This window comes from Ictidomys tridecemlineatus, chromosome 2 (assembly GCF_052094955.1).
Source record: "Ictidomys tridecemlineatus isolate mIctTri1 chromosome 2, mIctTri1.hap1, whole genome shotgun sequence".
Lineage (NCBI taxonomy): Eukaryota > Metazoa > Chordata > Mammalia > Rodentia > Sciuridae > Ictidomys > Ictidomys tridecemlineatus.
Window position 1 is genome coordinate 12,182,940 of NC_135478.1, and position 18,725 is coordinate 12,201,664.

General features: G+C 45.5%; 1 protein-coding gene across 1 annotated transcript; it reads left to right on the forward strand.

Annotated features, from left to right (window-relative positions):
- Positions 1-519: 519 nt before the first annotated feature.
- Positions 520-11,314, forward strand: LOC144368063 (olfactory receptor 10T2-like). Its single transcript, XM_078026338.1, has 2 exons — positions 520-585; positions 10,204-11,314. Exons 1-2 carry the CDS (start codon positions 520-522, stop codon positions 11,155-11,157), a joined length of 1,020 nt encoding a protein of 339 aa, XP_077882464.1. The 3' UTR covers positions 11,158-11,314.
- Positions 11,315-18,725: the final 7,411 nt, after the last annotated feature.

Here is an 18,725-nt window from a genome sequence, read left to right on the forward strand (position 1 = left end):
TCAGCAATGATAGCAATGTAAATAGATTAAACTCTCCAATTAAAAGGTATACTTTAGGAGGATGGACAATAAAGCATTATTTGGGCTGGACATGATGACACATGCCTATAATCCCATCTACTGGGGAGGCTGAGTCAGAAAGATAGAAACTTAGGGAGACCCTATCTCAAAATAAAATTTAAACCAGCTGGGGATGTAGCTCATTGGTGGAGTGCCCCTGGGTTCAACCCTTACTCTCTCTCTCTCTCTCTCTCTCTCTCTCTCTCTCTCTCTCTCACACACACACACACACACACACACACACACAAAGGCAGAAAATGTAAAAAATAAAAATTAAAGTGCAAATTAACAAAACAATAGAAAAGCAATAAAGAAAATAATTAGAAACAACTTATTTAAAAAGATCAGCAAAATTGACAAAGCTCTATCTAGCAAGAAAACAGAGAAGACTCAATTTTTGAGAACCAGAAATGAAAGAGGATCATTACTGCTGATCTCTAGAAATGAAAAGGGCCTACGATGGAGTGCTGGGATCAACTGCACACCCAGCAGGCAGCTGCTCAGGAGGCTGAGATGGAGGACCGCGTGAGTCCAGGAGTGGAAGGCCAGCCTGGGCAATGTAGTGAGACCCCCTTCTCAACAAACAAAAAAACACAATAAGTAAAGCAATTGCACACCAAAATATTAGATAAGGATATGGACAAATTCCTAGGAAGACACACAATACCAAAACTGACTCAAGAAGAAAGGGGTGGAAATCCAAACAGACTTTAAAATTTTTATTAATTTATTTATATTTTTAATTTTGGGGGGTACTGGAGATTAAACTGAAAGACAAGCCATTGAGCCATATCCCTGGCCCTTATTTATTTATTTATATTTATTTATTTTGAAACAAGGTCTCACTAAGTTGCTACGGTTGGCCTCAAACTTGCAATCCTCCTGCCTCAGCCTCCCCAGTTGCTGAGATTATAGGCATAGGCCATGAGAGTAGCTCAGACCCATAACAATTTTTAAAATTGGTAATACAAAAATTCCCACCAAAGGAAAATCCAGGGCCAGATAGCACCACTGGTTGATCTCTCACCAAAGATTTAAAGAAGAATTAACACCAATCCTTCACAACATCTCCTTAAAAATAGAAGAGGAGAGATCATGTTCCCACTCACTCTATGAGGCCAGTATAGTATCACCCTGGTATCAAAACCCTGAGGTAGGATTTAAAAAATTAAATAGAGGCGCTGGGAATGGGGCTCAGTGGTCGAGTGCTTGCCTGACGTGCTTGAGGCCCTGGGTTCAGTTCCCAGCAACACACACGCACACACACGGGGTAGAAATGAAGAACAAGGAAATACAATTTTAATCTGAGGTTCTGCATCCAAGCCAGCCTCTCTCCCAGACCCATCACTCCCAAACTCTGCAAAACCTGTAAATCTTAAAGATACCATAAATTCACCCATTTACAAAAGTTACCTATACACCGTTAATCAGCTCACCAATAAATAGATTAAGAGAGATAGGACGTTTTCAGAAACCTATAATTTAAGGGGTTTTTCCATCATTACCTACTGATCAGGTCATGGATCCTGAGAATGATCAGACTGGGCTCATCCTCACCTCCCATGCCCACCCCTCCCCAAGTTTCCTTTCAAAGAAGGCCCGGGACCCCCAAAACATCTCTCACTCTTGAGGTGACCCACATTCTCCCTAGAATGTGTGTTCCTTGCTTTCCTAAATAAACCTCAGGACCCCACTGGTGTGTGCTGATATTCTTCTTCATGGAGTATGTCAAGGACCCCACTAGTCCAGAGTAGAGTCCCCTCTTCTCTAGGAATCCCTCTGGACCCCCTTCTGAAGACATCTCTTTTCTCATGACAACCAAAGGTATCATAAGAAAGAAAACTATAGACCAAGATCTCTTATTCATATGGATGCAAAATATCCTCCCAAAACACCAGGAAGTCAAGTTGAGCACCATATAAAACAGATTATAGCCCAGGATGGTGGTGCACGCCTGTAATTCCAGCAGCTCCAGAGGCTGAGGCAGGAGGATCGGGAGTTCAAAGCCAGCCTCAGCAAAAAGTGAGGCCCTAAGCAATTCAGTGAGACTCTGTCTCTAAATAAAATACAAAATAGGGCTGGGGATGGGGCTCAGTGGTTGAGGGCCCCTGAGTTCAATCCCAGTACTCCCCCCCACCCCCCACCCCCCAAAAAAAAGAAAGAAAAAAGAAAAAGAAAAGAAAGAAAAACAGATTATACACGGTAACCTAGTGGGATTTATCCCAGGAACACAGGACCATTCAACACTCAAAAATCAATCAATAGAGCACGCTGCATTGACAAAATAAAGGACAAAAACACATGGTTGTCTAAAAAGACATAGAAAAAGAATTTAATAAGATCCAACACTTTCATGAGATAAACACACAACAAAAGAGGGAGAGAAGAGGACGTCCAAGCTGCAAAACCAGCACCTAGGAACAAGCCACAGCTGGAGGGAAAACCGGGTTTCTTCCTAAGATCAGAGACTGGACAGGAGATGGGCCTTCACCAAACCTGTCCCACACTGCGCTGCAGGCTCCTGTCAGCTCCTCACCCCCCACCCCGCCCCTGTGGAGGTTCTATGCCCTTCCAGAGGCCAGCAGTGGGGTGGAGTCCCCTTCGCCCACAGGGAGAAGGGGCCTGGGCAGCGTCTGTGTCATGATTTGAAGCATCCGCTTCTTCCTCCCAGGGCCAGCAGGGCCTGGGGCTGCATTTCCTTGAGGAAGCAGGCTTGCCCAGCTCAGGTTGGACACTCCTGGGGACCAGGAGCATTGATGGCTGAGCGTGCACGTGTGACTGCCATCACATGGGGAAGTGCCAATTAGTCCTTCCCCTCTCTGAGCCTTCAGGGGCTGGGGGCTGAGGAAGCAGGCCCTGGGGTCTCCAGTCTCCAGAGCCCAAAAGCCCTCAGGCACCGACAGCCTGGCTCTGGGGGGCTTGTTAGTGACTTGAGGGTCCCCTGGGGTGGCAGCTCCAGAGACCCCCACGATATCAGGACGTGGATCCTCAGCCCCTCCCTTCTCAGGCAGAGGGATGCTGGCAGGGACAGTGTGAGCCTTCCTGCGCTATGGTGAGTGTGACCTCAGGGCTGGAGAAGCCACCTTGGCCCAACCTGGGCCTTAGGGCTGAGATTCAGAACTGAGTGTGGGGAGAGTGACATTGCAGAGGGTCAGAATATTCACCCCAAACCACAGGGCTGTGACTGATTTGGAGGGAGATTGCGGGAAAGGTGTTCAATTCTGGTTTTTGAAGTGCACAGCATGTCCGGTGCAGGAATATATGAGATCTGGCCAGGAAGGAAGGCAGAGTATCTGAGGAAAGCCAAAGGTGACCTCTCCAAGATCACCCACTGCCAGACGCAGAGCCCTGGCACACAGGTGACAAGTCCGCAGCAGGTGGCGCGGTGTTGTGGTTAGAGCCTGTTGGACCCTGGAGCTTCAGGGCAGAAATACATGTGCACAGTCCTGGGCACACACATTCCCCACTCCATTCCACCCCAGTCTTTCTCTGTCTGTCTGTCTGTCTCTCTCTCTCTCTCTCTCTCTCTCACACACACACACACACACACACACACACACACACTTGAAGAATCGTGTAGGGTGAAGGATCAAGGAGCTGGAAGGGGCTCCTGGCTTTGGGGCGGGGGGGGGGGCTTCCTGATACGAAGTGGAAAAGGGAGGACTCCATCTGGGTGCACAGTTGTAATCCTCGGGAGCCTGAGGCAGGAGGATGCAAGTTCAAAGTCAGCCTCAGCCACTTAGCTAAGCCCCATCTCAAAATTAAAAGTCGAAAAAAAAAAAAAAAAAACGGCTGGGGATGTGGCTCAGTGTTACTTGCCCGTGGGTTCAATCCAAGATGATGAAGAAGAGGAAGAAAAGAAGGACTCGAGCCCCTCGTGTCACTTTCTTCTTCTTCGGGGCTCCTCTAGGTCTTAGGAAGCACTCCTGGGCACCTCTAGCTGGCACCAGGGAGGTGGCGTGGGCCAGGTTCCTGAACTCAGCAGCTCACCGGGAACTCCCCCGCCAGGCGGCAGCTGTCCTGAGGATCTGTCAGTGGCTGCTATGGAAGCCAGAACTGCTCTGCGTGTCCTCTGGACTAACAGTCTCCCCAGTGCAAGGACTGGACGGAGGACTCCAGACGGGTTGAGGCAGACTCAGCCTCGCAAGTCCTCAGCTGCTGCAGCTCCCCTCTTCTTCCTTCCTTGTCTCCCCGGGAGGGTGGCAGTGGCTGAAACAGATGCCACCTCCAAGGCGAGACTAGAGAGGGGCACCTTGTACCCCGTTGGGTTCCCAGAATGAGTGCATCCCCTCTCCAGCTCCCCCTGAGATGAACAGAGACCTTCGCTGACCCCTGGCAAAGGGCCCCTGACTCAGGATCCCTCTGCTCAGAACCCTGCGTGGCTCTCACCCCACGCCGAGTCAACGCCACAGTCATCCCTGCGGCCCTCAAGACCTTTCACCACATTCTTCCGCCACCTGCCTGCTCTTGCCTCCCTCCTCTCACTCATTTTATCTACCTGTGTGTTCTCCTGGCTGCACCTGTCCAGCCACCGGGCCTTTGCACAGGCTGGTACCTCCAACGGGAATGCCCCACATAGCCTCCCCATTAATTTTCTATTTCCTTTAGGTGTGAATCTGGGGTCTTTGCACAGCTACAGAACCTCCCTGGTCCATCCCCAGGTTAGAAATGAGGTCCAAAAATGTCATGGTGGGAAGAAGAAAAATTGCACAGACGGAGGGTTAAATTTCCAAATATTCCCTTTCAGCCCTTCACTCCTTCCTCTTCCTTTCCTGTACCTCTCTCCTACTCTACATCTTACTTTCCTGATGTTTGCGACTCATTGCCGGCTCTCTCTGTTAGATCCAGTCCTCCTCTAGGACTGCCATCTCTGCCTGTGTAGTTCCCTGCTGTGTGCTCAGTGCACAGAGCAGCACCTGGCACAGAGCCGATGCTCAATGAGCTTGTGTGGTGCGTAGAGTGACAGATGAGCCTGTGAGACTCACAGCCCTGAGAGCGCAGCTGCCAGAGACACAGCAGCCAGTCACATGGCTTCAAATCCTGGTGCTGTGACTGAGAGATAGGAACAAATCATTCCTTCTATTCCATGCTTCTCCAGTGGTGCAAAGAAGAAAATTAAAAGCCCAGCTATTCTTATATTATTATTCTTATATTATCTATTATTTTTTTGTCAGAGAGCAAAAAAAAAAAATCATAGCACCTGTATCCCAGCCACTAGGAAATCAAGAGAGCTGAAAGTTCAATACCAGCCTGGGGAAAATAGTGAGACTCTGTCTCAAAATAAAAAATAGATAAATAAAGAGAGCTGGGGGTATAATTCAGTGGAAGACTGCTGTTAGCTCCACCCTAGGACTGCAAAATGATGATGATGATGATGATGATGATGATGATGATTCATAGCACTTTTCAGGGCATCTTCCTGAAAATTGTCTGATTTCACAGGATCAATCTCTACTCTCACAGATGGGGCTCACAGGGGCAGAGGCAACTGTTCAAACTCAGACTGCACCTAGTTCCAGAAGGCACCAATATTCGTACCCAGGCCTGTCTGATTTCAGAGCCCAAACTTGCCCGTTACTGAAGGTTTCTGCTGAGCACAGGATTTCTGCTTTATGTCACGGGTTTGTTTTCCCAGGGAGTGACCTCCCCATCCCTGAAGGGGAGCAAGTGAAGCCTGGAATATTGTAGTAGAGTTCACGCCTACGTGATGTGGGAGAATGTACGGAAGGAGCTTTTCTACTCAATCCCCTGCTTTAAGATGCTGGAGCGGGGCTGATTTATTCCTGAAGGGAGGCTGCGAGAATACGTAAAGCATCCCTTTCCTATGACAACTAAAAGCTCAGAGCCCAGCAGCCTGGTCCTGAGTCTCCAAGAAGCACCAGTTGGCTGTTGAAAATCCTCCTGACTCCCAAAGGTCCCCACATCTAACTTGCACATAAAGTCATCATGCAATATGTGGCTTTTGGTGTCCGGCTTCTCTCACAGAGCATCGCATTTCTATTAAGTTGTGACAGGTATTAGAACATTACGGTTTTATGGAAATGATCGTACTTCATTTTAGGATTGCCCATTTGCTTATCCATTCACCAGCTGATGGACATTTGGGTCATTTCTACCAGCGAGGTGCTTGTGAGTGGTGCTGCTATAAACATCTGTGTGGAAGTTCTTGTCCAAAAAACTGTCTTCAATTTTTTTTGGGTCTATACTGAGGAGTGGCGATACTGGGTCCTATAATAACCCTTAGGTTTAATTCTGAAGAACAAGCTATCTTTAAAAAAAAAAAAAATTTTTAGGGCTGGGGATGTGGCTCAAGCGGTAGCGCACTCGCCTGGCATGCCTGTGGCCCGGGTTTGATCCTCAGCACCACATACAGACAAAGATGTGGTGTCTGCCGAAAACTTAAAAAAATAAATAAATATTAAAAATTCTCTCTCAATAAATAAATAAATAAATAAAGGCATTCTGCCCATCTACAACTCCAAAAAAATTTAGTTGTAGATGAACACAATATCTTCATTTTATTTATTTATTTTTATGTGATGCTGAAAATCAAACCCAGTGCCTCACACATGCTAGGCAACCGCTCTACCACTGAGCTACAACCACAACCCCAGAACAAACTATCTTGCTTCAACTTGCATTTCTTTGATTATCACAAAACTAAAATATCTTTCCTCCAAATGGTATCGAACGTTTGCATTTTCCACTTGCCTACTGTTAGCCTTGGGCAACAGGGGCCTCTGCCCTGCTAGTGATGCTTCTAGGCACTTAACTCTGACTCTCTTCTGTCCTATCCCACCCCAAGGTACACAGTTTCCACAAAGCCAAGAGTATGTGTTGACCTTGAGTTTGCATGCCTGTGTAGTCAATGCTGCATAGAACCCCACAATTCCATGCTTAGATGGCTGCCCCCACCATCAGGTCTGAGAGTGCACCCCTTGCTCAGGTCCATCCCTCTGCCGTGGCCCACACTGCTGGTGTGTGTGCCCTGGATGTGCCCAGGCAGTGGCTGCTGGTGGAGGCTGCATCCTGTAGTTGCCTGTACGGTACATGTGAGGCCCCTGGAGTGCTGGCTGGAGTCTGGGGTGGAAAGAGAAGGGGAGAGGCCATGGGTCAGAAACAGGCTCAGGGTGCTTCCCATACCACCACCGTCTTCTGCTGTGGATCTCTGAAGAGACCAGGAACTCCATATTTGAATCTGGCATTTGGCTATTATAAAAATGTTTTTCAATGTAGGGAGTTCAAACATGTTTCATATGAGATTGTTTGATTGATTGATTGATTGATCAATTTTGAGACCAGGTCTCACTTATGTTGCCAGGCTAACCTCAAACTCCTGGGATCAATCAATCTTCCTGTCATAGCCTCCCAAGTAGCTGGACTACAAGTGCACTGGACTAGCTTTATTTTTAGCTTTAAATATTCAGTCCCATGGCATATGGGCCTTCATTTGAACTCTGCAAATGTAGAGAATGACCCTGGGCGTTTTTGTTTGTTTGTTTATGTGTTCTGTTTATTCAGTTTTGTGTGTTTGTTTTGGTTTTAGTATCACTGCCTTTATTATCTGAAGATTTATGCCAGTTGTGGTGGTGTACACACCTGTAATCCCAGCTACTTGGGAGGCTGAGACAGGAGGATCACAAGTTTGAGGCCAGCCTGGGCAAGTGAGGAAATACAAAACTAAAAATGTTGAGGACAGCTGGGCCTATAATCTCAGCGGCTCAGGAGGCAGGAGGATCGTGAGTTCAAAGCCAGCCTCAGCAAAAGCGAGGCGCTAAGCAACTCAGTGAGACCCCGTCTCTAAATAAAATACAAAATAGGACTGGGGATGTGGCTCAGTGGTTGAGTGCACCTTAGTTCAATCCCTGGTACCTAAAAAAAAAAAAAAAAAATGTTGAGGATATGGCTCATTGGTAGGCAACTGGCCCAGCATGCACGAGGCCCTGGATTTGATCCCCAGTATTGGAAAATAGAGTTTAAAACCTTTAAAATCAGTCTTTGAGCCAGGCATGGACCCATGGTACAAGCTATTCAAGAGGCTCAGGCAAAGTGGATCACTGGAGCACAGGAGTTGGAGGTCAGCCTGGGCAACATAATGAGACCCTCATCTCAAAATTTTTTTAAAAAGTCAGGCTTTCATTACATGAATTCCTCAGAGAATCTGACTGAAGTTCCTCCTAAGTTTAATGTCCCTGTTTACTTGTGCTAGATTGGGGCTTAGCAAACTACAGTATGACTGCCAAATTCAGCTCCCTGACTTTTCATAAAAATAAAGCTTGATTGAAATTCATTTCCATAACATAGTACAGCTGCCTGTACACTTAGGGACAGAGCTGAAACAAAGATTGGGCAGCCCACAAAGCCAGAATAGTCATTCTCCAGCCCTGGCTGAAAATAATTACCCACCAGTGCTAGATCCACCTGGCTGCCTGCTTCCTGCTTCCTGGTTCTGCTCTCTTCAGGAAAAAATGGGCATCCCTCATTAACTGCCTTTTCTCCTGTGAAGTTCTTCCACAATCCTCATTTGCCTTTTCTTCATAACCAGAATATCTAGAGGCTCCTTAACATTTTTAGTTGTGTTACTCACTTTAGTTCTTCAGAACTAAAATTTAAAACTTATGTTTCCAAAGTGAAAATGACAACTAATTTTTCAAAAAGTTAAGTCATAATTTAAAATCCAGCATCCGACTGCTGTGATGAATATTTTAAGGTGCATAGTCATTTAATTTTTTTCTCCCTGTAAGGGTCACTGGGTTTGCAGATTACTCCCAAGACCACTAGATGGCACAAATATCCAATCCTTTCCCTGTCTCAAAGGAGGTAGAGATAGAACTGAGCTCCGAAAGCCAGTTTACTCTTAAAAAATAAATAAATAAATAAATAAAAATTTTAAAAATATATATATATATATTTTAATTGACAAGTAAAAATGCATATATTTATTGTGTACATCATGATGTTTTGAAGTAGATATACAATGTGGAATGGCCAAATTCAGCCGATTAACAAATGCACTACCTTACATATATATATATTTTAATTGACAAGTAAAAATGCATATATTTATTGTGTACATCATGATGTTTTGAAGTAGATATACAATGTGGAATGGCCAAATTCAGCCGATTAACAAATGCACTACCTTACGTGGCTATCATGTTTGTGGTGAGAACACACAATTCAGTCTCAAGGGTTTGTAAGACTACTGTGGCCACCTTGTACAGTAGATCTCCTCAAACTGTTCCTCCTAATGAAATTTGCACTCATTGAACAACATCTCCCCAAAACTCTCCCCATCTCTGGCAACCACCATTCTAGCCTCTGTGCCGCCTCAACCTCTCATCCTCCACCCCCGGTACTGGGGATTGATCCCAGGGGTGCTCTGCCTCTGAACTTCATGCCCAGCCCTTTTTTGTTGTTGTTGTTGTTGTTTTGTTTTGTAACATGGTTTTGGTAAATTGCTGAGCTGGCCTTGAACTGGCAATTCCCTTGCCCTGGCTTCTCAAGTCCCTGGGATTATAGCTGTGCATTAACGCACCCAGCTTTGGTCTCAGCTTGTATGAATTCAATTGTTTTAGGTCCACATATGAGAGAAATCAGGTAGCATTTCCCCTTCTGTGCCTGGCTTATTTCATTTAACACAATGACCTCCTTGGAAATGAACATCAGCTGGGAGAAACATTCAACCAATGACTAAGGGGAGGTGGGGTTCATGCATGAACCCCCTTGCCCCTCACCCCTCTGGTGGGCTAACAGTGAGCTGTGTGTTCCTCAACCTTCTCAGGAGCCACAGGTCACATTAGATTCCACTTGCCCCAAGAGGTCATTTCCTTGTTACCACTGCTTGTCTCCCTTCCACTTCTCTTTTCTGGTTTGTTGGATGACTCCCACATGAACTATTTACCTTTTTTCCCCCTAGAGGCACTTGCTAAGCTGTGAGGCTGGCCTGGAACTTGAGAGTCTCCTGTCTCAGCCTCCCAAGTCACTGGAATTTCAGGCATGCACCACTGCGCCCAGAAACTATTCACTCTTACTCTTGAATCCTTATAAACAGGGACGACTCTGCCACCCCAGTAGACCTGAAGCCAAGCAGACTCCTCTACTCACTGCTTACTTACTGCATTTACTGTCCTCTTTTCCCAGGCTCCCGAGAAGCAGAGGGGAAATGGGACATGGCTAGTGACAGAGTTCGTGCTGGTGGGATTCTCCAACCTTCCGCACCTGAAGACCACACTCTTCGCGTTGTTCCTCCTCACCTACCTGGTCACCCTCAGTGGCAACGTCACCATCATCACCATCATCCATGTGGATCGCACGCTCCACACACCCATGTACCGCTTCCTGGCGGTGCTGTCCCTCTCTGAGACCTGTTACACGCTGGTCACCATCCCCAACATGCTGGTCCACCTGCTGATGGAGAGCCAGGCCATCTCCATCTCGGGCTGTCGGGCTCAGATGTTCTTCTTCCTGGTCCTTGGATGCAACAACTGCTTCCTCCTTACCCTGATGGGTTACGACCGGTACGTGGCCATCTGTCATCCCCTGCGCTACTCGGTGATCATGAGACCCACCGTTTGCCTCTGCCTGGGAGCCTTGGTTTTCTGCTCTGGGTTCTCGGTGGCCTTGGTCGAGACCTGCATGATCTTCTCCTCGCCCTTCTGCCGCGGAGGCCGCGTGGAGCACTTCTTCTGCGACATCGCCCCGGTGCTGCAGCTCAGCTGCGCAGACAGTGCGCACAGGGCGCTGGGCATCTTCTTCCTGAGCGTGCTGGTGGTGCTCTTCTCCTTCCTCCTCATCCTCCTGTCCTACGCCTTCATCGTGGCGGCCATCCTGCGGATCCGCTCCGCCGCCGGCCGGCGCAGAGCCTTCTCCACGTGCGCCGCGCACCTCACGGTGGTCGTGGTGCATTTTGGCTGCGCCTCCATCATCTACCTGCGGCCCGACTCTGGGGCGAACCCCGCCCGGGACCGCCTGGTGGCTGTGTTCTACACGGTGGTGACGCCGCTGCTCAACCCCGTGGTGTACACGCTGCGCAACAAGGAGGTGAGGGTGGCGCTGAAGAGGACCCTGGCGCGCAGCGGCGGGCTTTCAAGATGAGGACTGGCTTGGCACTGTTCTCGAGGGTCCAGGTTCTCATGAACAGATGCCCCTCCTGAGACCCAGATCCCCCACCTGGAAAACAGGACTGACTTTCATATTCCTCGTAAAGATTGACGCGTTTGTATTTTTTAATTTTTCTCCTCCAGTGCTGCGACAGGCCCCACAGCCTTGTGCACAGTGGCAAGCGCTCTACCTCGGAGCCACCTCCGCAGCCCCACGTCGTGGGATCTTCATTCTCAAAGCAACAAGTGTGAGAGGTGGAACTAGAAGAGAGGATAAGGTCGTGAGTGTTCTAATCTTTTGAGTGGATTAATGTCAACATTGGGGAAGTAGATAAGTGACCCTTGGAGTGGTCTCAGCCCCCTCCCTGTCTCTAATGCTCTCCTGCCTTTCTACCTTCTGCCATGGGATGGTGAAACCACAGCCCTGGCCAGATATGGTTTCTTGGACCTCCCAGCCTCCAGAAAAAAAAAAGAAATTAAAAAAAAAATTCTCTCCTTTAGAAATTACCCAAGATGTTGTATCATACCGTAGCAGCACAACAGAGGCGAACACAGGGACTGGGGCATAGCTCAGAGGAAGAGCTCTTGCCTGGCAAGCACAAGGCCCGGAGTTCAATTCTCAGCACCAGGAAACACACACAAGCTAAGTCAGAAAATCAGCATCACAAGTTGGATTCTTGTTATAAAGAATACTTGAAAATGTGGAAGTGGCTTTGGAACTAGGTGATGAGTAGAGACTGGAAGAAGTGCAGGGCAGGAGCCGGGCGCAGTGACACACTCCCATAATTTCAGCGGCTGGGGAGCCTGAGACAACAGGATCCTGAGTTCAAAGCCAGTCTCAGCAAAAGTGAGGCACTAAGGTGCTCAGTGAGACCCTGTCTCTAAATAAAAATACAAAATAGGGCTGGGGATGTGCTCAGTTGGTGGAGAGCTTCTGAGTTCATCCTCAGTACCCACTCCACACACACACACCCCCAAAAAAAAAAAAAAAAAAAGGAGAAAGAAAGAAATGCAGGGCCGGTCTGAATCTTCTTAGAGATTACTTAAGTGGCCATGATCATGATATTGATAGAAAGATGTACCTGAGATGAGTTCTCAGAATAAAATGAGGTGAATATTATTGGAAACTGGAGTAAAGTACGTTATATAAATTGAAAAAGAACTTGGCTACATTATATACAAAATCAAGGGTTTTGTGGAAGGCAAATTTTAAGTGCAAGGAACTATGATATCAGGTGAAAGAAATATCTAAGAAAAATGTTGAAGGAGTTTTGTGACTACTTTTAATTGCATATGGTAAAATGCAGGAAGATAGATGTGATTTAAAGACAAAATTTACAATTAAAAGGGAAGTGGAGCTGGGTGTGGTGGTGCACACTGTAATCCTAGCTACTTGGGAGGCTAAGGCAAGAGGATTGCAAATTCAAGGCCAGCGAGGGTAACTTTGTGAGACCTGCTCTCAAAATTAAAAATTTTAAAAGGCACTGAGATGTAGCTCAGTGATAGAGCATACCATTTTTTAAGAAGAAAATATTAAAAGTAATTTAAACCCAAGTATGCTATGCCTGGTGTGGTTAATGGATGCCTGGAATCCCAGAAACTCGGGAGGCTGAAGCAGGAGGCACAAGTTCAAGGGAGCCTCAGCAACTTAACAAGGCCCTAAGTAACTTCACAAGAGCCTGTCTCAAACTGAAAAATAAAGAGGGTTGGGGATATAGCTCAGTGGTAGAACACTTGCCTAGCATGTGCAAGGCACCAGGTTCAATCCTCAATACCACACACACACACACAAAAAAAAAACATTTTAACAGCACCATTCATAACCATTAAGAACTGGAAACAACCCTTCAATGACTAAAAATATCCTTCAATCATTAAACAAAGGTATATGGAATATTACTCTGCAACAAAATGGAGGAACTACTGAAACACGCAACATAAAATATAGAAGAATATCACTAATATAGGGGCTGTGAGTTTAGCCCAGTTATAGAACACCTGCCTAGCACCTGCAAAGCCTCAGGTTTAATCCCCAGTACTTCAAAATAAACAAACAAATAAATAAATAATTTTTTAAAAAACACTAGAATAGCTGAAGTTTAGCATACTGACTATACCAATTTTTAATAAAGATGTGGAGCTGCTGTAATCCTCATACATTGTAATTGCCCATGGGAATGTAGCACGACCTGTCACAAACGGAAACAAGTTTGACAGTGTCTTATAAAGTTAATATGCTCTCACTATGAAACCCAGCCACCTCCTAAGAAAAATAAAAATGTGTGTCCACACAACAACTTGCATGTTTACGGCAACTTTATTCATAATACCCCAAATAGGAAGTTGCCAAAATATCCTTCAGCTAACAAATGGGTAAGGAAATTGTGGTATATTTGTACAACACATCACACATGCCATTTTCTGCAATAAAAAGGGGTACGCATAATATGGTAACTGCTGCATGAAACAACACAGATGAATCTCAAAAGCCAGATTTAAAAGCCACTGCTACAAGATTCCATTTACTTGAAATTCTAGACAAAATGATAGGGACAGTCAGTAGACCCATGATACCCAGAGCCAGGAATTTGGGAGGATATGGACTACAAAAAGACACAAGAAAACTTGATTCTGGTAGTAGCTATATGGCTACATGCACTTATGAGAAAACTGAGTCCAATTTGAATTCTTCAAATTGCTCCCATCTCAATATCTTAGCTCTAAAAGCCAAAATAAAACAAAACAACAAAACAGAATCCTTTAAACAAAACAAACAAGCAACAACAACAAAAAGATATATTCCATCTTGAACAAAACAGCCTGGTCTTTGTTGGAAAGGTATCTTGCTCAGAACATTTATCTGTGGAGCTAGGAAGTAAGACAAAGGGCATAGAAGGTGGTCTTAATGTTACCCACAGTCTGGCAGATCCGACTGACCTGTCTGAATGCACTGATGATTTGTGAGTGTGAGTGTGAGTGTGTGTGTGTGTGTGTGTGAGAGAGAGAGAGTGTATGTGCGCCAGGGATCGAACCCATGGCCTTATGCATGTGAGACAAGTACTCTACCAACTGAGCTATATCCCCAGCCCAAATGCACTAATTTTTAATGTGGAAATGGTGTGGACAGCTTCGAGCTAGCCCCTACATTGATCCTCTATATTTACATATGGCTTCCTGACAGCCAACCACCATGCTCCAGCTCCACCTTCCCCAACCTTCCCCTTCCCGAGGGAGAAACACCTGTTGAAAGCTAACCTCTCCACGTCAAGTGTAGGAGATTGGAGTTCTACATTAAGGAATGACTGTGTGTTATGGCTTACATGTGAGATGTCCCCCAAAAGCTCATGGAGAGGAGAAATGAAGGTTTAGAGGAGAAATGATTGAGTTGTGAAAGCCTTAACCCAATCACTGAATTAATCCCCTGATGTGATTAACTGAGTGGTACCTGAAAGCAGGTAAGGTGTGGCTAGAGGAGGTAGGTCCCAGGGGCGGGGGGGTGCCTTTAGGATATATATTTTACACCTGGTAAGTGGAATGTCCCCCCCACGCTTTATGATCATCCTGTGAGCTGCTTCCCTCCACCACACTCTTCCTCCATGATGTCCTTCCTCACCAGGAGCCCTGAGGAATGGAGCCTATGGACTGAGACTTCTGAAACTGTGAACCTTTAAATAAATTTATGCTTTTAGTCACAGCAGCAAAAAAAAAGCTGGCTAAAACACTGTGTGCATACACGTTCTGGTATATTCTTTTCCCTAAAATGTTAACTTGCAATTTTAGAGCTAAGCATTTTCCCTCATTTACAAAGTAAGAAATGATCCCGCATCCCATGTGTTTGATGGACTCAAGAGATCTGCTGAGAAGAAAAGGGCTTTCAAGAATTCCAGCTGTTATTTTGCTTTGACTTTTGATATATCTTAACAACCACACAGTTTCTCATGTTTTCAATTTTTGGGTCTGGTAATAAAATTCTTGTTCCCCAAAACATCTTGCTGGCAGTTGTCGCAAAGATTCCTGTTGTCTTGTAAGCAGTATCAAATTCATCAATGGTTAGTAGAATTTGTAGGAATTCTTTATTTCAATATGGACTTCTGATAATCTTAAATTCAAAAAATACTTTCTCTGCTGATTCTCAATTCAAATGAGGAGGCTCATTTCAGATGATTGCTTAATCTTTATCTCAAAGAAAGTCTATCTTAAAAAAAAAAAAAACGAGAGCGAGAGAGAGAGGCTTTCTCCACACCAACTTGCCTGAACACATCTCCTTTGCTCCTTTTTTCTCTGTTCTTGAGATCTTCTGGCAGGACGGGTGCCTGAGAAGCAGCGTGATTTGCCATGACAATGATGTCGTAGTCATCCACGCACCTCCTGTGGATGCATTTCTAGGCTGAGTGTGACACGGAGGTAGAACGAAGTCATTTCAGTTCCGAGTTTCCCACCTGACTCTGAAGTCTAAGGTTTAGACTAATGGCATTATTTCATATTGTGCAGCATTGAATTTTAAGAGGATTGTTTCCTTCAGGGTAGAACTTTTAGCAAACCTGTGTACAGCTTACTCTGCAATAATCATGGGAGCAGGCATTTGGTTAAAGCTCCAGAGACTGAGCGTCTTGATTTTTAAAAGTAATTATGATATAATCCCAGCTATTCAGAGGCTGAGGCAGGAGAATTATAAGTTTGAGGCCCACCTGGGAAATTTAGCAAGACCCTGTCTCAAAATAAATTTTTTTAAAAAAGTGCTATGGATGTAGCTCAGTAATAGAGCACTACTGAGTTCTGGCCTCAGTACTTAAAAAAAAATAAAAATGAGAAATTAAGAAGATAGAAAATTAGAAACAAAGAAGATAATGGTTGATGCTGCTGCTGATGGTCATATAGAAAGATATGTTTGATGATGATGAAGATTGATAGATAAAAATAGATGAAAAACTAAACGAGAATATGCTATATTAATGAGACCTGGTCAGGGAATAGGCAATGGATGGAACCATCCTTTGAGAAGAGCCAAGAAGAGGGGAAATGTCCCCAATGCAGAGAAAGTAGCTGAATGAAGATCAATGAGTGTACTTATTTCCCCTGCTGCAAACCAGAGAAACGAATATATTTCATAAATACATTTCATAAGCCAGGTACAGTGGTGTCCACCTGTAATGCCAACTACTCAGGTCTAAAGCAGCAAGATCCCTTGACTCAAGGAGTTTGAGGCTAGCCTGGGCAAATAACAAGACTCCATGTCAAGATAAATAAGTGAATGCCTCTCGTCCTCTAATCTCCCACCTGTGCCTCCCATTGGCCAATCCCAAGTGGGCATCAGAGAGCAAAGGAGTCACTTGATGTCTCCCACCACCTCCACCGTCATCCTCTGGGGCACAGAACAGAATGGAGAAGGTGCAGGGAAGATCTGGAGGACAAAGGGCAGCCACTCAGCTGCTCCATTGTTGTCCTGACAGTGAAAAAGCCCACTGGAGTTTCTAACCGAACATTACTCTACCTTAAAAGAGAATAAAATTATGGCATTTGCAGGTAAAGAGATGGAGTTGGAGAATGTCACGCTAAGTGAAGTAAGCCAGTCCCCCAAAACCACAAGCCAAATGATAAGTGGATCTTATCATCTTTCTGATAAGTGGATGCTGAGGGGGGTGCTGTGGAAAGAATGGAGGAACTTTGATTGGGCAAAGGGGAGGGAGGGAAGGGAAGGGGCATGAGAGCAGGAAAGATGGTGGAATTAGAGGGACATCATTACCCCTAGGTACGTATGGTGCAACTGTACCTTGTGTACAATCCGAGAAATGAAAAGTTGTGCTCCATATCTGTACAGTGAATCAAAATGCATTCTGCTGTCATGAACAATTAGAAAAAATTTTTTTAAAAAAGAAAGAAAGCTAATTGGGACATCAAATCCAAAGTCCCCAAACCATCCCAACTGTGGGGCACTGATGAAGTCACATCACCTGAAACCTTGAATGCCACTAGCTCATTTTTTTCCAACCACGATGGCAGGCAGGCTTCCTAGTTCTCCACCTGGCACCCCTCCCTGACCATTCCTGGGAGTCTCAAGTGCTAACAAGTAAAGCTGGCTCTACCTGGTACAAAAGGTGGATTCCCTCTATGGGACACTCTTCTCCAAGGCCGTGTTTCATAAAGCCAGGGTTGAAAGATACGGTGGAAAAAATAGACTGAGGAGAGTGATTATCTCTTCGTTTCTATGGCCTTCAAAAAAAAGGGGGGGTCCCTAGACTTTTTATTATTTTTAATATTTTTTTAGTTGTAGTTGGACACAATACTTTTATTTATTTATTTATTTATTTATTTTTATGTGGTGCTGAGGATCAAACCCAGGGCCTCGCATGTGCTAGGCGAGCCCCCTACAGCTAAACCACAACCCAGCCCCCCAGACTTTCGTAAGCCCCAACAGGTATTTTAGCTATCACTCCCAAGTATCTACTCACACACACAGCTAAGATGAGCTTCTCTCCAGCCAAGGAGTCAAGTGTCAGAAATTCTGAATAGAGAGATCATTCCAGAGAGCTCCAAAATGAGGAAGAGCAGGTGCTGTCATGGGTAAGTGAACCTCAATCCCAATGGGCAGCCTTCAAAAAACCGGATCCTACCTCAGAATTTCCCCCAGAGAGAAAGGTGAGGAGGCTGAGGTATGTATCCACCAACTCCCAACCATCTCTCATTCGTCGAGGTTTATTCCTACATCACACAAAAGAAAGTCTCCAGGTAGAAATCTCAAGCATTTACAGCCAGACATCTCCAGCCATGAACTAAAAATGGTGAACTCTAAGGGAACATAATGGGCACCTCCTATACCCCCCAACTAGCCTTAAATCCCTCAGAGTAGAGACCCGGGTGGGATGGGGGGCTTGTGTCGTCCATCATTTTACTGTCAACAACTTGCCCAGGACTTGACTTACAGTAGGAGCCCAATAAATAGGTAGCAGTTAGATGAACAGGACATAAAACCAACTTGACAGTTGATCCAATTTGATCTGAGACTCCCCCCAGCCTTAGGGAGCCAATTGAGCACTCAATTGATAGGAAAAAATAGAAAAGACTGTTGCATCTCTACTTAGCCAAAGGAAAGGGAAAGTGGAGTGAATGTTCATTTGTTAATTTATTGCTTCCACAGAATTCATCTTGCAAACCTGATTGCCTCTAAATGTATCCCACCCCCAGTAACAGAGCGGACTTTTAAGAAACTTATTAAGAAATTAGCATAGCCTGGGGCTGGGGCTGGGGCTGGGATGCAGCCAGTGGTCCAGCATATGTTTAGCAAATATCAGCTCCTGGGTTCCCTCCACTACACTGCAAAAGAAAGAAATTAGCACACCCCATATCCCATTGCAGGGGTTGATTCTGCCTCTCAGTGAATAATTATCAATGTCTGGAGACAGCTCCCACAGCAAAGAATTATCTGGCCCCGAGTGTCAATATTGTTGAATTAAGAAACCCTACATTAGGGGCTGGGGTTGTGGCTCAGTGGTCGAGCATGCACAAGGCACTGGGTTCGATCCTCAGCACCATATAAATGTAAAATAAAGATATTGAGTCCACCTA

Excerpts from the sequence above, each read along its gene's own strand:
- LOC144368063 (XM_078026338.1), top strand. The coding sequence starts at position 520 with ATGGAGTGCTGGGATCAACTGCACACCCAGCAGGCAGCTGCTCAGGAG. Across the intron at positions 586-10,203 it reads AGGCTGAGATGGAGGACCGC|GCTCCCGAGAAGCAGAGGGG; the intron begins GTGAGTCCAGGA and ends CTCTTTTCCCAG.